Below are 27,792 nucleotides of genomic sequence, written 5' to 3' on the forward strand. Positions count from 1 at the left end.
ATCTCCTTGTTTGGGCATGCTTCGGCGTTCGTCGTCACCGGCCTTCTAGCCACTGCCGCTCCTCTTTTCATCATTCCATTTGTTTAGTCTTGTTTTTCACACACACCTGGTACATATCCCCTCATCAGTCTCTGTATAATTATTCCCTCTGCTCCCCCATGCCTTTGAGTGTTATTGTTCCATGTGGAGGTGTCGCTAGCTCGTGTTGAGCATTGTTACTTTTATCGCCGGGATATTCACCCGTGTGTTTTTTTTCCCCAGTACGCATTTAAGTCGCACTGTATTTGGTTTACGCATTGCTGCGGACTGCTGTATTGGCTAATAAACCCTATTCTATGATTCACACCTCCTGCGCCTGGCTCCGTCCTACTCACCTTGTTACAAAATAACACACCCAAACAGCATGGAGTCAGCAGGAGCGGGGAATATGCCTGGAGTCATTGAGCAGGTCCGGGAGCATTCCGCCATGTTAGCCAGCTTGGGCGAAGAGATGGATCGGGTTCTCCAGGCCGTCCAGCGCCTGGAGAAGAGAGGATCCAACCCTGCAGAACCAGCTGAGCGACCGGATCCAGCCACCCACACACCAGCAACCAGGGGTATTCAACTGTCTCTACCGAGGGAATACGATGGGACAGCTGCCCGCTGCCAGGGTTTCCTCCTGCAGCTGGACCTCTACTTCAACACCATCAGCCCTGCTCAATCGGATCGGGAGAAGGTGTCCGCCCTCATCTCCTGCCTCTCGGGGAAAGCCCTGGTATGGGCCAATGTGATCTGGAGTGAAGGAGGAGACATGTTGGACAGCTACGGAGAGTTCGTTCCATCTGAGGCAGGGGACAAGGACCTCGCAAGACTTTACCCTGGAGTTTAGAACCATAGCGGCTGAGTCCGGGTGGAACGAGCGGTCCCTCATCGACCATTTCCGATGCAGCCTGCGTGAGGACACCCGAACGGAGCTAGCCTGCCGGGATACCATTCTGACCTTCGACCAACTGGTGGACACGGCCATTCGGTTGGACAACCTGCTTGCTTCGTGAGGACATCCTGGAAGGAGCCTGCCCGTTTCACCCCCCCTCACCCCAGCTCCCATTCCAATGGAGCTGGGTGGTGCAGCGTTCCGGGAGAACGGAGGACGACAGATCCAGTGTCACTCTTGTGGCAGAAGAGGACATTCTGCTGCACGATGTCGTCAGAGTTCTTCTGGTTCTGGAGGCGGCAGGCAGGGCACTCTCGCGTCACCCCAGGTAGCACAAACCCACACTTGTTCAGAGCCCTCTGCTGCACATTTAACCATCCACATCAACTTCCCTGATTACACGGTAGTTCCCCAGTGTAAGGCGCTGGAAGATTCAGGTGCAGCTGGGAACTTTATGGACAGGTCTTTAGCTCTTAGTCTACTGTGATGTCACGAGAGGCTGTGTCCTGGAGGGACGTTACATCCCCCTGAGGTGGCTGCAAACCCAGACAGCTATGGCTCCATCTGCTGGTATGGTCGGGAACTCCACCCCTCTATGGCCAATCTTCCCACGCAGCTGAAACAAATGAGGGGCTGATGAGCTGAAGGTTTGGGAAGGGAAGAGACACACTGAGGGAGTGTGTGGGAAGGGAAGAGACACAGTCTCCAACCTGGGCTCTCTGGAGGACAAGAGTGCTGCACGTCCACTTCCATGAGGAATATAAGGATTTGGAGATACTTACCTTTGGGAAATACTCACCTTTGGATATATGCACCTGTGGAAATACGTGAGAGCCATTTGGAAGGACTTTTTGCTGGGTTGGCCACTAGCTGCAACGTGGACTACAGTAAGGCTGGGGAAAAGTTATCTGAGCGAGTGAGAATTATGATTTTGGATGTGGAAGAGACATCCCTGAACTGTTAACCCTTAAAGAGCCACAAGAGAACAGAATTTTGTTATATTTTCGTTAATTTCCCAAGACCTATAATAAAATCCTTGTTTTGTTTGAACCTTGTCTCCTTGCACTACTTGAGCAATCCCGCTGAAAGCTGTGTAGCCTCTCGTGACGTCACACTACGTATTACATTTGTTCCCCTGTCTATTCCGTTGCCCATCAAAGCACTTGACAATTGACCACTAGGGTCAGGTTTTGTTAGGGAGGTTACCGCACCAGTCACTATGATTACGCAGGAGATCCATAATGAGCTAATCACATTTCATATTATTGAGTCCCTTGATTTCCCTGTTGTGTTGGGCCTTCCCTGGCTAGCACTACACAACCTCACCTTTTCATGGCCGCAGAGGGCTCTCACGGGTTGGTCGCGAGAGTGTCAGGGTAGGTGTCTAGCTGTTTCCGTTGGTGCGACCACGGTGGAAAGTCCAGACAATGCCTCGATTTGGCGCACGCCTTTTCCAAAACGCAGGCGACCAAATTACCACCCCATTGCTTGGGGAATTGCGCGATAAACCTCAGGTTAGATGCTGTGCCGCCCAGGAGTCATGTATATCCCGTCGCAGGCTGAAACGGAGGCTATGGAAACATACGTCTCCGAGTCCCTGTTGTCAGGGGGTCTGCGCCCTTGCATTGATCACTGTGCACTTAATAGAATTACAATTCGCTATAGTTATGCTCTACCCCTCATTTCCTCGTGATCGAATCAATGCATGGGGCGTGCTTCTTCACGAAATTAGATCTCAGGAGTGCGTACAACCTGGTGCGTGTCCGGGAAGGGGACGAATGGAAGACAGCATTTAGCACCACCACAGGGCATTATGAAAACCTGGTGATGCCGTACGGGTTGATGAATGCTCCATCAGTCTTCCAGTCCTTTGTGAACGAGGTGTTTTGGGACATGCTTGGTCGCGGTGTGGTGGTTTACATCGTTGACATCCTGGTGTATTCCGCTACGCGTGCCGAGCATGTGTCCCTTGTTCGCAGAGTGCTTGGGCGACTGTTGGAGCATGACCTGTATCCCAAGGCAGAAAAGTGTCTGTTTTTCCAACAATCCGTCTCTTTCCTCGGATACCACATCACCACGATCCCTCATTGCCGTTCGTAGTGGAGGTGGACGCGTCCGAGGTAGGGGTAGGCGCTGTCCTATCCCAATGCTCGGGCACGCCAACCAAGCTCCGCCCCTGTGCCTTCTTCTCTAAGAAGCTCAGCCCGGTGGACCAGAACTATGACGTTGGTGATCGGGAGCTGTTGGCTGTTGTCAGAGCCCTGACAGCATGGAGGCACTGGCTCGAGGGGCTAAACACCCTTTCCTCGTCTGGACTGACCACCGTAACCTGGAGTACATCTGGGCAGCGAGGAGGCTGAACCCTCGCCAGGCCAGGTGGGCCTTGTTCTTCAACCAGTTTGATTTCACGCTGTTCTATATACCAGGCACTAAGAACATGAAGGCAGACGCACTGTCACGGCTGTACGACACAGAGGAGAGGCCCATTGATAATACCCCGATACTCCTGCATTGTGGCGCCGGTGGTGTGGGCGGTGGACGTGGACACACAGATCCATCTCCACCTCAGTGCCCAGCTGGACTTCGGTCCGTGTCGTCTAGTGTCCGTGATCGTCTTATCTATTGGTCACCCAGGCATCGGCAGTACAGTGCGCTGCCTTACCGGGAAGTACTGGTGGCCTACCTTGGCTAAGGACATGAGGGTGTATGTCTCATCCTGCTCGGTGTGCGCCCAGAGTAAGGCACCTAGGTACCTTCCAGTGGCTAAGTTACATCCCTTACCAGTTCCACAACGACCATGGTCCCACTTATCGATTGATTTTCGAACTGATCTTCCCCTCTCTCAGGGTAACACCACCATCCTGGTTGTTGTGGACCGCTTTTCTAATGCCTGCCACCTCCTTCCTCTGCCCGGTCTCCCCACGGCCCTACAAACTGCGGAAGCCCTTTTTACTCACATCTTCCGGCACTACGGGGTGCCAGAGGACATAGTGTCTGACCGGGGTCCCCAGTTTACGTCTAGGGTCTGGAAGGCGTTCATGGAACGTCTGGGGTCTTGGTCAGCCTGACCTCTGGGTGTCACCCCGAATCTAATGGGCAGGTGGAACGGGTGAATCAGGATGTGGGTAGGTTTCTGCGGTCCTACTGCCAGGACCGGCCGGGGGAGTGGTCGGTGTTCTTGCCATGGGCCAAATATGCCCAGAACTCTCTCCGCCACTCCTCCACTAACACGTCACCATTTCAATGTGTTTTAGGGTATCAGCCGGTCCTGGCACCGTGGCATCAGAGCCAGACCGAAGCTCCTGCGGTGGACGGCTGGTTTCGGCGCCCGGAGGAGACGTGGAACGCTGCCCACGTCCACCTCCAACGCTGAACGCCAACGCAGTGAGGACTTTGTACCGGGTGATCGGGTCTGGCTCTCGACCCGGAACCTGCCACTCTGCCTGCCCTGCCGGAAGCTGGGCCCGCGGTTTGCGGGGCCGTTCAAAGTCCTGAGGAGAGTGAACAAGGTTACGTATAGGTTGCTGCTCCCTCCTGATTACCATATTAACCCCTCATTTCATATGTCTCTCCTCAGGCCGGTGGTGGCTGGTCCGATCCATGAGTCTGAGGTGCAGGAGGTCCCTCCGCCCCCTCTGGACATCGAGGGGGCCCCGGCGTACTCCATCAATTCCATCCTGGATTCGAGGCGTCGGGCCTTCAGTACCTCGTGGAGTGGGAGAGGTACGGTCCAGAGGAGTAGTGCTGGGTCCAGGTGAAGGATGTCTTCGATCCATCCCTGTTGCAGGACTTCCACCGGATCACCCTGCTCCGCGTCCTCCTGGCCGTCCCCGGGGCCGGTGTCGGCACGCTGCTGGAGCTGTCCGTCAAGAGGGGGGGTACTGTCACAACTCCCTCCGAAGCTGCCTTGTTTTTCACACACACCTGGTACATATCCCCTCATCAGTCTCTGTATAATTATTCCCTCTGCTACCCCATGTCTTTGTGTGTTATTGTTCCATGTGGAGGTGTCGCTAGCTTGTGTTGAGCATTATGTTACTTTTATCGCAGGGATATTCACCCCTGTGTTTTGTTTTCCCTGTACGCATTTAAGGTTGCACTGTATTTGGTTTACGCATTGCTGCGAACTGCTGTATTGGCCATTTTCTTTTTACATTTTAGTCATTTTATCAGACGGTCTTATCCAGAGCGACTTACAGTTAGTGCATAAATTTTTCATACTGGCCCCCCGTGGGAAACGAACCCACAACCCTGGTGTTGCATGCGCCATGCTCTACCAACTGAGCTAAAGGAGGCCTACACTATTCTTTGATTCACACCTCCTGCGCCTGGATCCGTCCTACTCACCTTGTTACAAAAACAAAGGAGCTTATTGTGGACTTCAGGAGACAGCAGAGGGAGCATGCCCCCATCTACATTGACAGGACCGCAGTGGAGAAGGTGAAAAGCTTCACGTTCCTCGGCGTACACATCCCTGACAATCTGAAATGGTCCACCCACACAGACAGTGTGGTGAAGAAGGCGCAACAGCGCCTCTTCAACCTCAGGAGGCTGAAGAAATTTGGCTTGGCCCCTAAGACCCTCACAAACCTTTACAGATGCACCATTGAGAGAATCCTGTCGGACTGTATCAACGCCTGGTACGGCAACTGCACCGCCCGCAACCACAGGGCTCTCCAGAGGGTGGTGCGGTCTGCCCAACACATCACCGGGAGCACCCTGCCTGCCCTTCAGGACAACTACAGCACCCGATGTCACAGGAAGGCCAAAAAGATCATCAAGGACATCAACCACCCAAGCCACGGCCTGTTCACCCCGCTATCAGCGAGAAGACAAGGTCAGTACAGGTGCATCAAAGCTGGGACCGAGAGACTGAAAAACAGCTTCTATTTCAAGGTCATCAGACTGTTAAATAGCCATCACTAGCCGGCCTCCACCCAGTACCCTGCCCTGAACTGAACTTAGTCACTGTCAATAGCCGGCTACCACCCAGTTACTCAACCCTGCACCTTAGAGGCTGCTGCCCTTTGTACATAGACATGGAATCACTGGTCACTTTAATGATGTTAATATACTGTTTTACTCATTTCATATGTATATACTGTATTCTAGTCAACGCCACTCCGACATTGCTCATCCTAATATTTATATATTTCTTAATTCCATTATTTTACTTTAATTTTATTTTATTGTTAGATACTACTGCACTGTTGGAGCTAGGAACACAAGCATTTCGCTACACCCGCAATAACATCTGCTAAATATGTGTATGCGACCATTAAAATTTGATTTCATTTGTTTGTACACATCCATGTTCCCAGTCACCTTGCCGTGGTTAAATGCGGTCTTTCGCACTTTCAGTTTTGCGCGAATGCTGCCATCAATCCACAGTTTTTGGTTTGGATAAGTTATAATTGTCACAGTGGGAACAACATCCTCTATGCACCTCCTGATAAACTCTGTCACAGCCAGTGTATACGTCTATACTATTCTCAGAAGCAACCCGGAACATATCCCAGTCCGCGTGATCAAAACAATCTTGAAGCATAGATTCCGATTGGTCAGACCAACGTTGAACAGTCCTTACCACAGGTACTTCCTGTTTAAGTTTCTGCCTATAGGAGGGGAGGAGCAAAATGGAAGCGTGATCTGATTTGCCGAAGGGGGGGCGGTGGAGGGCCTTGTAGCCATTCCAGAAAGGGGAGAAGAAATGGTCAAGAGTGAATAGCAGTGTAAAGCATGTTACAGTACAGCCACTGCGTTCCAATTTAGGCGCTTATCAATGTTCAAATCTGCAATTTTCAACCTGTATACAGTTACGAGTGTAAAGGGCTATGTGAGACTGCTTATAACAGAGCAAAAACGCTGTCTACTGGTATTAAGGTAATTATTGCAGGGACATGTGATGTGGGAGAGCCGTTGACTTTACACTGTACTAGTCAGAGGGTGTAGATTAGAGGTTGACACGGGAGTGAAAATTAATTCCTGTCCCGATCCCGCAACAGTTCTATAACCCCGGAACTTTCCTGTACTCTCCCGATAAAAATCACTCCCGTCCCCTGCTAATGTTTACGCACAGAAATCAGAAATAACTTCCTTCGCAAATTAGCTGCTCGTCTGTCTGTCCCCCGCTCTGCGTGCAGAATAGCATTAGTGCAAACCAAGACAGTTCTCAGGGCAGGCCTGGTTGTAACTAGATACGTTGAAGTCGCATCAGGGACAATTTTAGCATTTTAGCTAACCCTAACCCTTTTCCTAACCTTATTCTCCTAACTTGCCACATTAATTCTAACATGCTGCGCAGGTTCTCCTAACCTGCTACAAAAAGTAACTTATGCTAGTCAAAACCAGTTCATACACATTGACAGATAGAATTTCATTACTTTTCCATGACTTCTCCATGACTTTTAACCAAATTTCAATGGCTAACAATTGGCGGCATGACCAACAATTGGTACTTATTTTTTATACATACAGTGAGGGAAAAAAGTATTTGATCCCCTGCTGATTTTGTACGTTTGCCCACTGACAAAGAAATGATCAGTCTATAATTTTAATTATAGGTTTATTTGAACAGTGAGAGACAGAATAACAACAAAAAAATCCAGAAAAACGCATGTCAAATATGTTATAAATTGACTTGCATTTTAATGAGGGAAATAAGTATTTGACCCCCTCTCAATCAGAAAGATTTCTGGCTCCCAGGTGTCTTTTATACAGGTAACGAGCTGAGATTAGGAGCACACTCTTAAAGGGAGTGCTCCTAATCTCAGCTTGTTACCTGTATAAAAGACACCTGTCCACAGAAGCAATCAATCAATCAGATTCCAAACTCTCCACCGTGGCCAAGACCAAAGAGCTCTCCAAGGATGTCAGGGACAAGATTGTAGACCTACACAAGGCTGGAATGGGCTACAAGACCATCGCCAAGCAGCTTGGTGAGAAGGTGACAACAGTTGGTGCAATTATTCGCATATGGAAGAAACACAAAATAACTGTCAATCTCCCTCGGACTGTGGCTCCATGCAAGATCTTACCTCGTGGAGTTGCAATGATCATGAGAACGGTGAGGAATCAGCCCAGAACTACACGGGAGGATCTTGTCAATGATCTCAAGGCAGCTGGGACCATAGTCACCAAGAAAACAATTGGTAACACACTACGCCGTGAAGGACTGAAATCCTGCAGCACCCGCAAGGTCCCCCTGCTCAAGAAAGCACATATACAGGCCCGTCTGAACATCTGAATGATTCAGAGGAGAACTGGGTAAAAGTGTTGTGGTCAGATGAGACCAAAATCAAGCTCTTCGGCATCAACTCAACTCGCCGTGTATGACCCGAAGAACACCATCCCCACCGTCAAACATGGAGGTGGAAACATTATGCTTTGGGGGTGTTTTTCTGCTAAGGGGACAGGACAACTTCACCGCATCAAAGGGACGATGGACGGGGCCATGTACCGTCAAATCTTGGGTGAGAACCTCCTTCCCTCAGCCAGGGCATTGAAAATGGGTCGTGGATGGGTATTCCAGCATGACAATGACCCAAAACACACGGCCAAGGCAACAAAGGAGTGGCTCAAGAAGAAGCACATTAAGGTCCTGGAGTGGCCTAGCCAGTCTCCAGACCTTAATCCCATAGAAAATCTGTGGAGGGAGCTGAAGGTTCGAGTTGCCAAACGTCAGGCTCGAAACCTTAACGACTTGGAGAAGATCTGCAAAGAGGAGTGGGACAAAATCCCTGAGATGTGTGCAAACCTGGTGGCCAACTACAAGAAACGTCTGACCTCTGTGATTGCCAACAAGGGTTTTGCCACCAAGTATTAAAGTCATGTTTTGCAGAGGGGTCAAATACTTATTTCCCTCATTAAAATGCAAATCAATTTATAACATTTTTGTCATGCGTTTTTCTGGATTTTTTTGTTGTTATTCTGTCTCTCACTGTTCAAATAAACCTACCATTAAAATTATAGACTGATCATGTCTTTGTCAGTGGGCAAACGTACAAAATCAGCAGGGGATCAAATACTTTTTTATGTACAGTGAGGGAAAAAAGTAAGGGTAATGTGGTATCAACACTGGGAGGCTGCTCTCTGATCCCATGTACCCTCTCCTGTCATTGTGTAAGGCACTTAACCCCCACAAATTAGAATGCCTGTTAGGCAATAGTATAAAACACGTGGTCAACTCTCAGTCTGGAGAGATACTGGGTGTGCAGGCTTTTGATCAAGCCCTGCTCAAACACATCAGAGACAGTTTATCAAGGTCCGGTTGAACAGCTAATTTCTAAAATGTGGTTTATAATTGTTGAGTTTTTGAATAAATATGGAATTCCAGTGATGTGAAGGAGTATGCCATCGTTTTTTGATGCAATACCTACAGGTCTTATAAGACATACAGGGAAATTATGTTTATGAGAGGAATTAAGAAGTTTTATTTTATTACATGGTGTGTGCATCTAGGATCAAAAGTACACTAATAATGATATTAGGAAGATATGTACCGAGCCTGCTTTCCCTCCTGCAAAAGTATACGGAATCCTACATTTAATATTAATTGGAAAGCGGTATGGAATGTATTATTTTTTGTACTTTTACCCCTTCTTCTCCCCAAATTGGTAGTTACAGTCTTGTCCCATCGCCGCAACTCCCCTATGGATTCGGGAGAGGCGAAGGTCGAGAGCCATGCGTCCTCCGAATGCTTCTTGAAGCCGCAATGCTTCTTGACACACTGCTCGCTTAACCCGGAAGCCAGCCGCACCAATGTGTCAGAGGAAACACTGTCCAGCTGATGACCAAAGTCAGCTTGCAGGCGCCCTGCCCCCCACAAGGAGGGACGCTGGGCCAATTGTGCGCCGCCTCATGGGTCTCCCGGTCACGGCCGGCTGTGACACAGCCTGGGATCGAACCCAGGTCTGTAGTGACCGCTGCACCACTCGGGAGGCCCCCAGCGGTATGGAATTTAAATAGAAAGTATTGTGACACTAACAAAGTCCATGAAGTGTCTTTTAAAATCATTCACTTAATTTATCTAGTTAACCAGGTACTTCCAAGATTTTAAATTGATATTGACGAAAAGTGTGCGTTTTGTCCTTTATTCTATGATTGTATTGACACTAAGATTTTTTTGGACAGATCTTGAGCATTTATTTTTTAGATCAACTGGTGCTAGGGTTCAGCTTGATGGTAAGGATATTTTACTTTTACTTAATAATCAGGATTTGGATCAGAACAAAGTATACATAAAGATTTTATTTTTTTAATGTTTGGTAAATATTTTATACATAAATGTAAGTGGGCTAAAGAAAAATTTAACTTAAATTACTTTAAAATGCTGCGTAAAAAGAAACGGGAAAACAAAGCGAACCCTAAATGCCTGTGAAGCCTTATGTATTTTTGTTGAAATGTGTACCCCTTTTTGTATACTGTGTTCTAAAGTATGACTGTATATTTTGTTATTTGTTGTTAATGGACTCTCACACACACACACACACACACCTTTGATCTATTATCAAATCATATGCAGGAAATTGAGACCCCTCTTAAATTCATTTACAGAATATTTTTGGCACTTTACACAGACTACGGACACCACGCTATTCACTAATCAAACAGAATAAATGGTAGAGAACAGGATATTTAGAAATTACAATATGATGTCGGCAGTCGTTTGTTCTTCCATCTCAGAGGGGGCAATTACCTTAGAGATTCAGGGAGGTGGGACTTGTCAGTGACAGCCAGCAGTGACAGGAAAGAATGAAAGAGTTCCACTTTGCAAATAAGAGACCTGAAAAGACAAAGACAGCCGTCAATCTGAAGTTCAGGGGACTTAACGCAATACAGATACCAATGTGATGAGAGGCAGCCTGTGCATTGAATTAGGGTGCACAGAAGGTTTTGCATAATGCTGGGATGACACATGAAAAAGGAACTGGCCAGATTATATCCTTCCAATTTGTGCCTAAAAACCAACCTATTCGTTTTTTTAAAAGTCCTGGCTCTTACCTTGCTTTCGATGTGCCCAGAGCCTTCTTGGTCACTCCATGTTTATAGCCATTAGCAGTGACATCAAGTGGTTGATCCAACACAGCGCACCAGCTGATAGCTGAAAACAGGAGATAGTTGACATTCATGACTCAATGTACAGTGGGGGAAAAAAGTATTTAGTCAGCCACCAATTGTGCAAGTTCTCCCACTTAAAAATATGAAAATGACAGGCCTCTCTCATCATAGGTACACGTCAACTATGACAGACAAAATGAGAAGATTTTTTTTCTCCAGAAAATCACATTGTAGGATTTTTAATGAATTTATTTGCAAATTATGGTGGAAAATAAGTATTTGGTCAATAACAAAAGTTTCTCAATACTTTGTTATATACCCTTTGTTGGCAATGACACAGGTCAAACGTTTTCTGTAAGTCTTCACAAGGTTTTCACACACTGTTGCTGGTATTTTGGCCCATTCCTCCATGCAGATCTCCTCTAGAGCAGTGATGTTTTGGGGCTGTCGCTGGGCAACACGGACTTTCAACTCCCTCCAAAGATTTTCTATGGGGGTTGAGATCTGGAGACTGGCTAGGCCACTCCAGGACCTTGAAATGCTTCTTACGAAGCCACTCCTTCGTGTCCCGGGCGGTGTGTTTGGGATCATTGTCATGCTGAAAGACCCAGCCACGTTTCATCTTCAATGCCCTTGCTGATGGAAGGAGGTTTTCACTCAAAATCTCATGATACATGGCCCCATTCATTCTTTCCTTTACACGGATCAGTCGTCCTGGTCCCTTTGCAGAAAAACAGCTCCAAAGCATGATGTTTCCAACCCCATGCTTCACAGTAGGTATGGTGTTCTTTGGATGCAACTCAGCATTCTTTGTCCTCCAAACACGACAAGTTGAGTTTTTACCAAAAAGTTCTATTTTGGTTTCATCTGACCATATGACATTCTCCCAATCCTCTTCTGGATCATCCAAATGCACTCTAGCAAACTTCAGACGGGCCTGGACATGTACTGGCTTAAGCAGGGGGACACGTCTGGCACTGCAGGATTTGAGTCCCTGGCGGCGTGGTGTGTTACTGATGGTAGGCTTTGTTACTTTGGTCCCAGCTCTCTGCAGGTCATTCACTAGGTCCCCCCGTGTGGTTCTGGGATTTTTGCTCACCGTTCTTGTGATCATTTTGACCCCACGGGGTGAGATCTTGCGTGGAGCCCCAGATCGAGGGAGATTATCAGTGGTCTTGTATGTCTTCCATTTCCTAATAATTGCTCCCACAGTTGATTTCTTCAAACCAAGCTGCTTACCTATTGCAGATTCAGTCTTCCCAGCCTGGTGCAGGTCTACAATTTTGTTTCTGGTGTCTTTGATAGCTCTTTGGTCTTGGCCATAGTGGAGTTTGGAGTGTGACTGTTTGAGGTTGTGGACAGGTGTCTTTTATACTGATAACAAGTTCAAACAGGTGCCATTAATACAGGTAACGAGTGGAGGACAGAGGAGCCTCTTAAAGAAGAAGTTACAGGTCTGTGAGAGCCAGAAATCTTGCTTGTTTGTAGGTGACAAAATACTTATTTTCCACCATAATTTGCAAATAAATTCATTAAAAATCCTACAATGTGATTTTCTGGATTTTTTTACGGGCCCTTCCCAACAGTGCAGAGAGAAAGAAAATTGAAAAATAATAGAAAAATAAAACGCATAAAAGTAATAATATATACACACAATCAGTAACGATAACTTGGCTATCTATATACAAGGGGTACCAGTACCGAGATGATGTGCAGGGGTACGAGGTAATTGAGGTAGATATGTACATATAGTGCATATGGAAAGTATTCAGACCCTTTTAATTTTTCCACATTTTATCACGTTACAGCATTATTTTAAAATTGATTAAATTAATTTAATTTTCCTCATCAATCTACACACAATACCCCATAATGACATAGCGAAAACAGGTAGAGAAATTGTACAACTTGATTGGAGTCCACCTGCGGTAAATTAAATTAATTGGACATGATTTGGAAAGGCACACACCTGTCTATATAAGGTCCCATAGTTGACAGTGCATGTCAGAGCAAAAACCAAGCCATGAGGTCAAAGGAATTGTCCGTAGAGCTCCGAGACAGGATTGTGTCGAGGCACAGATTGGGGAAGGGTTCACAAGAACACAGTGGCCTCCATCATTCTTCAATGGAAGAAGATTGGAACCACCAAGACTCTTCCTAGAGTTGGCTGCCCGGCCAAACTGAGCAATCGGGGGAGAAGGGCCTTGGTTACGGAGGTGACCAAGAACCCGACGGTCACTCTGACAGAGCTCCAGAGTTCTTCTGTGGAGATGGGAGAACCTTCCAGAAGGACAACCATCTCTGCAGCACTCCACCAATCAGGCCTTTATGGTAGAGTGACCAGACGGAAGCCACTCCTCAGTAAAAGGTACAGTTGAAGCTCGCATCTACTACAAAACCATGGTGCTTGCCTACGGAGCTGTGAGGGGAACGGCACCTCCTTACCTTCAGGCTCTGATCAGACCCTACACCCAAACAAGGGCACTACGTTCATCCACCTCTGGCCTGCTAGCCCCCCTACCTCTACGGAAGCACAGTTCCCGCTCAGCCCAGTCAAACCTATTCGCTGCTCTGGCACCCCAATGGTGGAACAAGCTCCCCCATGACGCCAGGACAGCGGAGTCACTGACCACCTTCCGGAGACACTTGAAACCCTACCTCTTTAAGGAATACCTGGAATAGACTAACAGTAATCCTTCTACACCCCCCCTCCCCCAGTGGTGGTTGTCCCACAGGCTATCCTAAGTTGAATGCACCAATTTGTAAGTCTCTCTGGATAAGAGCGTCTGCTAAATGACTTAAATGTAAATGACAGCCCGCTTGGAGTTTGCCAACAGGCACCTAAAGTCTCTCAGACCATGAGAAACAAGATTCTCTGGTCTGATGAAACCAAGATTGAACTCTTTGGCCTGAATGCCAAGCGTCACGTCTGGAGGAAACCTGGCACCATCCCTACGGTGAAGCATGGTGGTGGCAACATCATGCTGTGGGGATGTTTTTCAGCGGCAGGGACTGGGAGACTAGTCAGGATTGAGGGAAAGATGAACGGAGCAAAGTACAGAGAGACCCTTGATGAAAACCTGCTCCAGAGTGTTCAGGACCTCAGACTGGGGCAAAGGTTCACCTTCCAACACGACAACGACCCTAAGCACACAGCCAAGACAACGGAGGAGTGGCTTCGGGACAAGTCTCTGAATGTCCTTGAATGGCCCAGCCAGAGCTCGGACATGAACCCGATCGAATATCTCTGGAGAAACCTGAAAATAGCTGTGCAGCGACGCTCCCCATCAAACCTGACAGAGCTTGAGAGGATCTGCAGAGAAGCTTGTAGCGTCATACCCAAGAAGTCTCGAGGCTGTAATCGCTGTCAAAGGTGCTTCAACAAAGTACTCAGCAAAGGGTCTGAATACTTATGTAAATGTGATATTTCCGTTTTAAATGTTTTATAAATTAGCAAAAAATTGTAAAAACCTGTTTTTACTTTGTTATTATGGGGTAAAGTGTGTAGAAAGATGAGAATTTTCTTCTTAATCCATTTTAGAATAAGTCTGTAAAAGTAATAACATGTGGAAAAAGTCAAAGGGTCTGAATACTTTCCGAATGCACTGTATCGTCAAAAATAATATCCCAATATGTAACTGTATCGAGTCCCCCCCACATCACTAGAAAATAGATGGCAAAAATGCATAATGGTGTTAACTGCCTATAAACAGCATGGGGAGGATTATTATTATTATTATTTTATTTTTTTTACAATTAATCATGTAACATTAGGCCTACTGATTATTTCTCACTATCTACTTGCGAGCTACTCATTGACAGCCCGCGAGCTACCGGACATGCAGTTGTTTGCTAAGGTGCAACCTTTGGTAGGCTGATGGAAGGCTTCTCAGAGTCTGCGCTACAGCAAAGCCTAATCAGACATGCCCTTGCGCATCATGGTTCTTACAAGCAAAGTCAAATTATACTGAATTCCCTTATGGTGCACGCAGCTCAAATGATATGTAAGAACACCATTGGACCAACACCATCAGACATGAAACAACGACACAAATGTAACAGCACAACAAAATAGATAAAACAATTATTTTGCAGGTGCCTTTCCATTTTAAAACACCAGTTGTGCAACTAGTGCTTTCTAACAGCACTGAACAATAAGAGTGGTCAAAACCATTCATCTTGAGGCAACGGGGGGAGGGGGTTCAAAATACAATCTGTTAATTTTTATATCATATATAAAATAGACATATCTATTTAAATACAGACTAGCTCAAAACATGGCAAATTACCCAATGGACCATGATCATTTTCTAGTAAAAAAGTGGTGGTGCAAAAACATACGTTTGCACCCCTATTTTGAAAGTGGGGGTGCAGCTGCTCTGTTTGCTCCATTGCTCAGGCCTATGGCTAACTATACATTTCTTTTTATGTAATCACATAAAGCGTGAATGTTCAAGATAGCATGCATCTGTAGAGATGTATGGAGAAAAGAAAATGGATAAGAGCGTCTGCTAAATGACTAAAATGTAATGTTCACAATTGCTGTAATAATCTGAGCAGAATCTAGAATGTGATCAGTTGTACTTTTAATGTAATCTCAACTGCAATCCAGGTCATTTGGTTATCCTATTAGATGAAGTACAGTGATAACACTAGGGCTGGGCGATATGCCCCAAATATCATATCACAATATTTTTCACATTTTTTACGGTATTTATGTTCTAAATATGCTTTATGAGTAGTTCATGACCCTATGTGGCAACACATTAATTATAAGTGATTTACATGGGGCTTTCTCCATTCTGATTGTTTTATACTGTTCAATCCAACTTCAACCCAAAATAATTTTCCATGGAGGAAATGTGACAGGGTATAAACCTAAGTGTTGGTCGCCGTTTCCCAGGGGACCCTATACGGTGTTACATTCCCCTTCTTCATGTTGCTAGCTTGGGTCATAAACCCCACCTATTTCTACACTGAATCTACTTAACATTTTATTTTAAACCTAACCACACTGCTAACCTTGTGCCTAACCTTAAATTAAGAGCAAAAAGTTCATCCTTGATTTCATGAAACTTTACGATATAGCCATGTCGACTTTGTGGCTGTGTTAACTAGTGGAAACCGGTAGCTTAGGTTGTGACTAAAGGGAGTACAGCATTGATATCAGGTTGTATTAGCTAGCTAGGTTTGCTCTAACTAGCGATTAGCGGCTAACACGATTTATTTTCATCCACAACTTGCTAAGAAAAGACAAACTAGCAGTTTGAAGACAGTAAGATACACAAACTAATAGTGTAATTATAGAACGCTTTGAAAGCACTGTTGTCAACAACATCTTGTTGCGTCTGACCATGCAGACTGCAGAGTGAACCGCAAGTGAAGTGCTCATTACTCGGTGGTCGAGCAACACCAACAACTGCCCTCCTTGATGGAGCAGGGCTTGTTGTGGGAAGCGGCATGCAGGAGAGGGAGAGAGACAAAAGGAGTAAACTATACTGAACAAAAATATAAACGCAACATGTAAAGTGTTGGTCCCATGTTTCATGAGCTGAAATAAAAGATCCCAGAAATGTTCCATATGCACAAAAAGCTTATTTCTCTCAAATGCTGTGCACAAATGTGTTTACATCCCTGTTAGGGAGCATTTATCCTTTGCCAAGACAATCCATCCACCTGACAGATGTGACATATCAAGAAGCTGATTAAACAGTATGATAATTACACAGATGCACCTTGTGCTGGGGACAATAAAAGGCCACTAAAATGTGGTTTTGTCACACAACACAATGCTACAGATGTCTCAAGTTTTGAAGGAGCGTGCAATTGGCATGCTGATTGCAGGAATGTTCATCAGAACTGTTGCCAGAGAATTGAATGTGAATTCCTCTACCATAAGCCTTCCCAACGTCGTTTTAGAGAATTTGGCAGTACGTCCAACCAGCCTCACAACCGCAGATCACATGTAACCACGCCAGCCCAGGAACTCTACCTCAGGCTTCTTCACCTGCGGGATGGTCTGAGTCGAGCCACCCGGACAGTTGATGAAACTGGGTTTGCACAGCCAATGAATTTCTGACCAGACTGTCAGAAACCGTCTCAGGGAAGCTCATCTGCGTGCTTGTCCTCCTCACCAGGGTCTTGACCTGACTGCAGTTCGGCGTCATAACCGACTTCAGTGGGCAAATGCTCACATTCGATGGCCACTGGCAAGTTGGAGAAGTGTGCTCTTCACGGACGAATCCCGGTTTCAACTGTACCGGGCAGATGGCGTCGTGGGAGCGAGCGTTTTACTGATGTCAACGTTGTGAACAGAGTGCCCCATGGTGGCGGTCGGGTTACGGTATGGGAAGGTATAAACTACAGACAACAAACACAATTGTATTTTATCTATGGCAATTTGAATGCACAGCGATACAGTGGTGAGATCCTGAGGCCCATTGTCGTGCCATTCATCCGCCGCCATCACCTCATGTTTCAGCATGATAATGCACGGCCCCATGTCGCAAGGATCTGTACACAATTCCTGGAAGCTGAAAATGTCCCATTTCTTCCATGGTCTGCATACTCACAAATGTCACCAATTTGGATGCTCTGGATCAACGTGTATGACAGCGTGTTCCAGTTCCCGCCAATACTTCGCACAGCCATTGAAGAGGAGTGGGACAACATTCCACAGGCCACAATCAACAGCCTGATCAACTCTATGCGAAGGAGATGTGTCGCGCTGCATGAGGCAAATGGTGGTCACACCCGATACTGACTGGTTTTACGATCTACGCCCCTACCTTTTAAAAAAATCTATCTGTGACCAACAGATGCATATCTGTATTCCCAGTCATGTGAAATCCATAGCTTAGGGCCTAATGAATTTATTTCAATTGACTGATTTACTAATATGAACTGTAACTCAGTAAAATCTTAGAAATGTGCATGTTGCGTTCATATTTTTGTTCAACAGAGTTGCATATCACATTTAACAAAACAAACACTGAAATACCATTATAGAAGGTAAAGTAAAAACCCAAACCGGTCCGTGCATCAATACCGGTATATGGCTTATCCCTAAACACAATCTGTTGTATAAATAAACCAAATATCTGACATTGTATTCCCATTTGAACTTTGCTGTGCTTTTAAATGGTTGAAAGCGCAGTGATAGACATTTAGGTGACAACTAAACCAAAACTCAGATATAGATTTTCCATTGGAATTTCATTGTGCTTTTAGATGGTTGAAAGCATAATGATAACACATTGGAAATTCAACTAGATTTTGGCTGTCTTTTGCGAGTGAATATAGGTTGTAATCTAGTTGCTCAACATCTCAACCAAATATAACCCCAATTATTGACGTTGAAATGATTTTTATTCCACGTTCTAGGTTTTTGCGAAAACATAAAAAATGGTTGACGTCATTACGTCGAGCTGTTTTAAATCGACACAAGACCGTTAAATGGAAACGCACCGTAGCAGGCAATTGTCACATCTATTTTCTATGCGAAAAATTAATTATTTATAAATTTAAAAAATAATAATAATCCCAGTGCAGTCAAAATTATGTTTTTCCTGTGTTTAATATCATATTGTACATCAGCTGAAACTAACACTGTAAAAGTGTGATTTTTTTTATTAGTGTTAGTTCCTGATAGTTGCTGATTGGAAATACAATCTACACAGGAACTTTTAATCAACAGGTTTGCATGGGCGGGAGTTTCAGCTTTCCATGGTGACATCACCATGCGGTAAATTGGTTAATAGACCAATAACAAAGAGTTCCAAACCAATAACAGCTAGTTTTCAGTTTTCCCCTCCCCACTCAGACCACTCCCAGACAGTCCTAGCAAAATTCTTGCTTGAGAAAGTTTTTTGCTAAAAAGTCATTTTTGCCCATTTTAAATGGAAATCTATTACACTAAGGTACTTAATTGATACCCAGAAATGATTTTTTGATATTGATATAAAAAAAGGCTGCATTGGGCCTTAAATAGAAATGTAGCTACAGACTGGGGAGTAAAAAAAAGAATCCCACCTGCGCCACAAGGTGAGACTCTGCCCTGGCCGGGCTGATGATTGTGCTCCGTCTGTGCCTGGCTGTGAGCAAACTCCAGGCTGGACTGCAGGAGCTCTGGAGGCTGCACTGTGAAGCCAGCAGGCAGGGCTGTCACCTCAGAACACCTGTAGAAACACAGAGGAACCAATCACTTCTAGTTATACTAAAATCTGTTTAAACAGAGGGGGTCACTAATGACTATCTGTTTCCCTACTCTGTCTCACACACAACCAAACAGAAACATAAAAACACAAATATGGGACATAAAAACGCAGTTTGCAAAGCTATATCATTAACAGGTTATAGTTAAATAACTTGCCTAGTTAAATAAAGGTTAACTTGCCTAGTTAAATAAAGGTTAAATAAAAAAACAGGTTATAGGCTTTGCTCCTTCACAGTTCACACCACCAGGGCTTAGTGAGCAGCCATGTAACATGATGAGCCACCAGAGATGGTGGTCAACTAAACCACAGCTGGCGGGTCACAGAAACATGAAACAAACAACACATGCCAGCCAAGAGGCCGAGCAGGACATTGACGACATGGTGGGAATTTAAAGATTGGTGTCCCTCTTAACTGTAACCCTCTGTATTTACTAACAAACTCTTCTCATACCCCAGCAGCCCAACCTCCACATTCAACATCTTCTAACATCTTCTCTCAACTTTCCATTACATTTACATTTTAGTTATTTAGCAGACGCTCTTATCCAGAGCGACTTACAGTTAGTGAGTGCATACATTTTTCATACTGACCCCCCGTGGGAATCGAACCCACAACCCTGGCGTTGCAAGCACCATGCTCTACCAACTGAGCTACACAGGACTATTATTCATACTCTTTCAGAGTCCTAAACCCTTAATACCTTCCCCCCTTCCATATGTAGTAGCTAGCTCACCTGGTGATCAGAGCTCTCTGCATGGCCTGATGGCTGTATGGACATCTCCCTACCACTATTGCGCTGAAGTAGACTGCCCCCTGTAGGTAATGGGAGAGCAGCGCACCCTGGAAACCTAACACTGCCCACCTGGCCAGCTTGTCACTGCAGGAGAGAGACAGAGTGGGCTCCCCCCGACCAGGCTTCACTCTCAGCAGCCCAGTACTGTGGTACCTTAACCCGGGCTGGAGGGGATCCTCTGGTCCTCCAGGGACACACTTAGCACCTGTCCGGTGTATGTCCTGCAGAGCCTGTTGTGTCAAAGCATTGTCTCTTTGTTTTAACACCATGTTGGTCAGTGCATTCTCCCCCTCCGGCCTTGGACTCTCTGTAGGGGTCTGTGCAGGGTTGTCAGTAAGATTTACAACCAGGTTCCCACCACACTTTAGCTCATCCTCTGACTTCTCCTGTTCTTCTAATCGAAGACGCTTATTGATCCCATCAGTCTGTGTCTCCGCACTGCGTTTCAGGTTTACTCTTTCTGCTTTTTCATCGGTTCCATTGGGGATGATCTCCTCTGACCTTATTGGTGGGCAGGGTTGGGATTGGCTGTCAGTCATCATGGGAATGATGGAGGCATCTCCGCCTGGAGACATAACAGCGAAACATACTGATTAAGCATATCAGCTCTAACAACTTCTAATTATCATAGGAAACTGGTATATATATATATATATATATATATATATATATATATATATATATATATATATATATATATATATATATTTAATGCTAGCAAACACATAACTCAGAGTCGGAAATTGGGGAAAACAAATGTTTTTCCCATTGACCCTCATTGTAAAAGAGCCAACGTTGTCGTAGATTTTTTTGTTATACAGAAATAACAAAACATGCAGAAAATGTTCTGCGAGAAGAGCCCTGTGGCTTAAGGCTATTCGGTGTGGAAGAGTGGGAAATTGTGGGGACATGGTGTCCAAGTAGGCTACACGTAGCTATGGGTGTGGAAAACACTGGTAAGACATTTAAGTATTTTATTATAGTCCGTTCTTAACTCCACTCACTACTTGTAGATTTGTAGATGAGCCAATAGGGTAACCAAGGTAACATGGGTTGTTTTCCCCACAGGTGGGCAGGACATTCTATTTAAACAACATGTAGCAGCTATTTCTCAATGCCAGAAACACATATAATAGTAACTTAAAGCACCCCAAGAGAACGTTCCCAAATTACAAACTTTGTTGTATAGTACTGTAATATTGTTCTAAAAGTTGGGTTTGAGGTGTTCTCCAAATCAGCTTTAACTTCGGAAACAATCCCACGAAGCCCCGCGGTCAGCGTCACACAGGGAGGCTCACCCTTCATAGACAGGTTGGTTGTTTAGCAACAAAAACGATGCACGCGCAACCATGGGGCAAAACAGATGTTGGCTTACATTGTTGACAACATGTGAGCTATATTTTGTCACCAATGTTTATTGAAAACATAAATACATTAGCACAATGACCACTTTTTGTCTCTCATATACATCGTTACAGTTGTTGGTCAGCTAGCTAGCGAATTTTTGCCATAGCACTGACATGAAATCAGTCAAAACAAGACATGGTATCAAAAACAAGATGAAACAAGCTGAAACGAGCCACTTGCGATTCCCTACATGGCAGTTTCTTGTAATTCTTGCTAGGAATCTGACCATCCAGTATCACAACAGGCGGACTTCTGCCCCATGGAAGTGAGCACATCGTTTTTGTGATGTTGTCAGCCAACCCATCTACAGATGAAGTCGGAAGTTTACATACACTTAGGTTGAAGTCATTAAAACTCGTTTTTCAACCACTCCACATATTTCTTGTTAACAAACTATAGTTTTGGCAAGTCGGTTAGGACATCTACTTTGTGCATGACACAAGTCATTTTTCAGAACAATTGTTTACAGACAGATTATTTCACATATAATTCACTGTATCACAATTCCAGTGGGTCAGAAGTTTACACACACTAAATTGACTGTGCCTTTAAACAGCTTGGAAAATTCCAGAAAATGATGTCATGGCTTTAGAAGCTTCTGATAGGCTAATTTACATAATTTGAGTCAATTGGAGGTGTACCTGTGGATGTATTTCAAGGCCTACCTTCAAACTCAGTGCCTCTTTGCTTGAGATCATGGGAAAATCAAAAGAAATCAGCCAAGACCTCAGAAAAAAATGGTATACCTCCACAAGTCTGGTTCATCCTTGAGAGCAATTTCCAAACGCCTGAAGGTACCACGTTCACCTGTACAAACAATAGTACGCAAGTATAAACACCATGGGACCACGCAGCCGTCATACCGCTCAGAAAGGAGACGCGTTCTGTCTCCTATAGATGAACGTACTTTGGTGCGAAAAGTGCAAATCAATCCCAGAACAACAGCAAAGGACCTTGTGAAGATGCTGGAGGAAACAGGTACAAAAGTATCTATATCCACAGTAAAACGAGTCCTATATTGACATAACCTGAAAGGCCGCTCAGCAAGCAACTGCACATGGGGACAAAAAATTTACTTTTTGGAGAAATGTCCTCTGGTCTGATGAAACAAAAATATAACTGTTTGGCCATAATGACCATCGTTATGTTTGGAGGAAAAATGGGGATGCTTGCAAGCCGAAGAACACCATCCCAACCGTGAAGCACAGGGGTGGCAGCATCATGCTGTGGGGGTGCTTTGCTGCAGGAGGGACTGGTGCACTTCACAAAATAGATGGCATCATGAGGAAGGAAAATTATGTGGATATATTGAAACAACATCTCAAGACATCAGTCAGGAAGTTAAAGCTTGGTCGCAAATGGGTCTTCCAAATGGACAATGACCCCAAGCATACTTCCAAAGTTGTGGCAAAATGGCTTAAGGACAACAAAGTCAAGGTATTGGAGTGGCCATCACAAAGCCCTTTCCTCAATCCTATAGAAAATGTGTGGGCAGAACTGAAAAAGCGTGTGCGAGCAAGGAGGCCTACAAACCTGACTCAGTTGCACCAGCTCTGTGAGGAGGAATGGGCCAAAATTCACCCAACTTATTGTGGGAAGCTTGTGGAAGGCTACCCAAAATGTTTGACCCAAGTTAAACAATTTAAAGGCAATGCTACCAAATACTAATTGAGTGTATGTAAACTTCTGATCCATTGGGAATGTGATGAAATAAATAAAAGCTGAAATAAATCACTCTACTATTATTCTGACATTTCACATTCTTAAAATAAAGTGGTGATCCTAACTGACCTAATACAGGGAATATTTACTAGGATTAAATGTCAGGAATTGTGAAAAACTGAGTTTAAATGTATTTGGCTAAGGTGTATGTAAACTTCCGACTTCAACTGTATATACTCACGGGTAAAAAATAAAATGTATTTCTACTGCATTCCAGCCGGTGTCTATTCCACAAGTTACCACCGGCTAAATCTAAGAGGCTGTTCTTTCATCGTAGATAGACACAGGTCATTGGCTGCCTTCATCAATAGGGGTATGTACGGGAGTTCTGATTGGTTGCAAGTTTAGCAGTTCGTCAAATTTGCCTGAGCAGACAGTGTTGAAATATACTTTTTATGAGAAAATGTGCAAGAATTGAAGGTACCAACACATTTTATAGTCATCGTAAGAATGTTTTACTGTCATATACCAAAAAAAATCAGCTCCTCCCTCGACGGGGATCGATCAACTTCATGTTTTCCGGTTTCGGCCCACCACCTAGCTTGCAATTGCATTTTTATTAATCAAGATGGCCAAGCTTTGTGTGGTAGCATGGTGTAGCAACACTTGTGATGCAAATGTCTGTATGCCTCTATGGCCATGCAAATGAAACACTCTGTAAAAAGTGGGATACATTTGTGAGAATGAGGCGGGCGAATGGGGCATCTGCTCGTCAATCTGCGGGGCACATTTCATCCTTGAGAACTTCCACGGCTATCAACAATGGAAGGAGGGCTTCAGCAAAATGTTGCTTTCAAAGTGGATGCTGTCACTACCAACAACGTGGCATATAAAGTATCACAAACAGCCAGCAGCACCAGCAGACAAAGCATTATCAGGGCTTCACCGGGGAAGTGAAAGAGCTATGCTCTATGCTAACGTTATAGAGCTCATGTCTTCCATCTAAATAACACTGACTAACGCTAAAGTAACCAAATTAACATGTCTGCCAGCTCTTGGTAGCTAACTGCTGGTGCTGTCATACTATAGATCAGGGTATTCAACTCTTACCCTATGAGGTCCGGAACCTGCTGGTTTTCTGTGGTACTTGATACTCAATTGCACCCACCTGGTGTCCAAGGTCTAAATCCCTGATTAGAGGGGAACAATTTAAAAAAAGCAGTAGAACTGGCTTCGAGGTCCAGAATTGAGTTTGAGAGCTATACATAGGACAAGCCTATGGAAAAATAGTAGATTTGGTCGCGATGGAGGTCAATGTTTCTGTATAGATCCCTGTGGCTGGGGCCAAAACTGTGTGTGTCTATGTGTGAGATGGCAGGCTAAACCGAAATGCAATGCTTCAGTCATGTATTCGATCATTGATCTGGTGGCATTTCGGAGAAAGGAGCCAGGTTTTCTTTAGAGGGGTGGATTGTGGATTTTACTCAATGGGAAAGTTTATTTCTGGGGCTTGCTGCATGAGCTGTGTTTTGGAAGCCGCTGGCTGTCTGCACTTGGGCTCTCTGTGTGTGTGGATGGCTCGTTCTATGGTGTCCGTGGCGCCGGGGGAGCTAGTTATCCGTTTCTGAATTAATTTGTGTCTGTTTCCTTTCTAGCTGGCAAAATAAGTGAGCTAGATTTTGTTTGTGTACTGCCATATGTCGATAACATAGCCAAGTTTGTCACTGGTATGGGCTAGTAAATATCCTAAAGCTAGCCATGTAGACAGTGATAGCCACAAGCTAAAACCGGGGAGATAGGGAGGAGATAATTCACTTTCTGTTTCATCTGCTGCTGGCTTGATAATGTTCACTCATAACATGTAATTGATTAAATTGTTATTCTATAAAGATTGTAATTGTGTCAAATCAAATCAAATTTTATTGGCCACATGCGCCGAATACAACAGGTATTACAGTGAAATGCTTACTTACAGCCCTTAACCAACAGTGCATTTATTTTTAATAAAAAAGTAGAATAAAACAACAAAAAAGTGTTGAGAAAAAAATAGAGCAGAAGTAAAATAAAATAACAGTAGGGAGGCTATATATACAGGGGGGTACCGGTGCAGAATCAATGTGCGGGGACACCGGCTAGTTGAGGTAGTTGAAGTAATATGTACATGTGGGTAGAGTTAAAGTGACTATGCATAAATAATTAACAGAGTAGCAGCAGCGTAAAAAGGTGGGGTGGGGGGTTGTGCAAATAGTCTGGGTAGCCATGATTAGCTGTTCAGGTGTCTTATGGCTTGGGGGTAGAAGCTGTTGAGAAGTCTTTTGGACCTAGACTTGGCACTCCGGTACCGCTTGCCGTGCGGTAGCAGAGAGAACAGTCTATGACTAGGGTGGTTGGAGTCTTTGTGAATATTGTAGAAAAATCCTCACAGCCGTTTTCCATACTAAAACGTGAAGTACAACTTGGTGTGCACCAGCTTACCATGTACAGTAAGTAGGCTACAGTAGGCTCGCCGTGTGAGTCATCAAAATTACGATCTTGCGTTCGGGCCTTTCTGGCTGTCTTTGTGGTTTTTATATGCGGTTAGCATGAATTGTCAACTAACAAATCATTTTTCAAGTTAGAACCCATGTATATTAGTTATTATAAACTGGGTGGTTTGAGCCCTGAATGCTGATTGGCTGAAAGCCGTGGTATATCAGGTATATACCACAGGTAGGATTATATATATATATATATATTTTGTTTACTGTTCTAATTACATTGAAAATCAGTTTATAATTGCAATAAGGCACCTCGGGGGTTTGTGGTATATGGCCAATATACCACGGCTAAGGGCTGTATCCAGGCACTCCGCGTTGCGTCGTGCTTAAGAACAGCCCTTAGCCGTGGTATAATTGGCCATATATCACACTTCCTTGGGTCTTATTGCTTAATTATAAACTGGGTGGTTCGAACCCTGAATGCTGATTGGCTGACAGCCGTGGTATATCAGACCGTATAGCACAGGTATGACAAAACATTTATTTTTACAGCTCTAATTACGTTGGTAACCAGTTTAAAATAGCAATAAGGCACCTCAGGGGTTTGTGGTATATGGCCAATTTACCACGGCTAAGGGCTGTATCCAGGCACAACGCTTTGCGTCGTGCCTAAGAACAGCCCTTAGCTGTGGTATATTGGCCATATACCACACCCCCTTGGGCCTTATTGCTTAAATACACTGAACAAACTACATAAATATCTGATAGGGTCCATTATATATGCTACCTGGACTTTAATACTGACTGGGACTATAGGGCCTATAGTTCTCATGAACAAAAAAATGGCAAACAACAAACTCACATGGTGTGTGACTGGTGAAGAACAGGAATGACACCCCTGACTGCACCTTCCACTTTCCCCTCTCCTCTCCCTGACAGAACACTGTGCTGCCCTGCCCACATACTGCCATCCGCAGCTGCTCAGTCAGATACCTGCACAAACAAAGTAGGCTTATGTTATTATGGGTAAAAACATACATACACACAAACAAATGTCACTCACACGTCTCACTCTCATGCATGACACGCTCTCACCTAATGCAACCCCTCCTGGCAATGACTTCTGCATGGCTGTCATTGAGCACATCTCCTGATGGGATGAGAAAGTGAGTGAGCCACTACCTGTTTATGCCTTGTGTGTGTGTGTGTGTGTGAGAGAGAGAGAGCATGTGTGTGTAAGAAAAAGTGTGTATGTGTGGGGCTGTGTAGGTATACCAACCCTTTGAGCTCATGGCTGAGTGCCCAATACACTTTGTGCCAGTTCCCAATGAAACTACCTCCTTCTCAACTGTGGAGGAGATAAAACAGTCTTTATTTTACTGACATTCACTATGGTAGAAAATCAATCAAGTACGATATTTTTTATTAACATGAATTGAAGGGGATGAAACATGGCTAACGACATGCATTTATATGTCACCTTTCTCTTGATTCCGGGACACTGAACATTTTACTACGGCTGCCAAAAGCGTCCACTCTCTGCCCGGCTCGGGCTTTCCTCTTTTGGGCAACTCGCTGAAGCGCTGGTAGCACAGCTGGGAAATCTCATCGGCGGTCCACATACTGCAGCGAGTTTTAAACAAACTAGCTATCTGGTTAACTATAGTGGCAGCAGCAGCCTGTTGTGGAGGTAAGTAAAGTGATTTAAAAAACGGTTATTCGTAGTCTCTCTTATATTTGTATCTCAACGAAACATTCATTGCATTACACATATTCCTATTTGTACACATGACATAACCCGTGTGAAGCAGGCAAGAATAACTAAGCACTTCCAGGTCACGGATTTTTGGAATCCTTCAGAATTAGAGTCCCGTCCTGTATACTTTGTAAATGAATAATTAGGGCGAAAATGTGTACAATTATCGATAGGCCTATATGTTATACTAGTTGTCATACAAATAATAATTAAAAGTATTTCTATAAGATATGTGATTTATTTGTTTATTATTTCAAGCCTAAATGGTCAACAATGTTTTTGTGTCTATACTCCTATCATTTATTGGACTCTACACTATTTCATGTACATTGTGTTGAAGTAAAAGTGGGGTCCATTCTACTCAGGAACACTTCTAGTTTCCAAATCCACCGAGTTTACACCCTGAGGAGTGTCTCTGCTCATTTTGAGGACCTTAAAGAGTGCCCAATCGTTTTTTCATATTGGACATGCAGTGCCTTCATAAGGTATTCATCAGTGGCGGCTGGTG

General features: G+C 44.7%; 1 protein-coding gene across 2 annotated transcripts in view; it reads right to left on the reverse strand.

Annotated features, from left to right (window-relative positions):
• The window catches only part of LOC121531804 (tRNA-specific adenosine deaminase 1), a 34,955-nt gene extending 7,617 nt beyond the window's left edge, over positions 1 to 27,338 (reverse strand). Inside the window, exons 1-8 of one of the 2 annotated variants that reach the window (XM_041837273.2) lie at positions 27,009 to 27,338; positions 26,808 to 26,876; positions 26,624 to 26,678; positions 26,391 to 26,521; positions 20,052 to 20,547; positions 19,004 to 19,149; positions 10,916 to 11,015; positions 10,611 to 10,697 (exon numbers count right to left, since the gene is read on the reverse strand). In XM_041837273.2, coding sequence (XP_041693207.1) covers positions 10,611 to 10,697; positions 10,916 to 11,015; positions 19,004 to 19,149; positions 20,052 to 20,547; positions 26,391 to 26,521; positions 26,624 to 26,678; positions 26,808 to 26,876; positions 27,009 to 27,150 — 1,226 coding nt within the window. In that variant the 5' untranslated portion in view covers positions 27,151 to 27,338. Of the gene's footprint in view, positions 1 to 10,610; positions 10,698 to 10,915; positions 11,016 to 19,003; positions 19,150 to 19,922; positions 20,548 to 26,390; positions 26,522 to 26,623; positions 26,679 to 26,807; positions 26,877 to 27,008 lie in introns of both variants that reach the window. The other variant, XM_041837271.2, reaches the window with a different exon arrangement.
• Between the last annotated feature and the right edge of the window lie 454 nt (positions 27,339 to 27,792).

The sequence above is a fragment of the Coregonus clupeaformis genome, chromosome 19 (assembly GCF_020615455.1).
Source record: "Coregonus clupeaformis isolate EN_2021a chromosome 19, ASM2061545v1, whole genome shotgun sequence".
NCBI classification, from domain to species: Eukaryota; Metazoa; Chordata; class Actinopteri; order Salmoniformes; family Salmonidae; genus Coregonus; species Coregonus clupeaformis.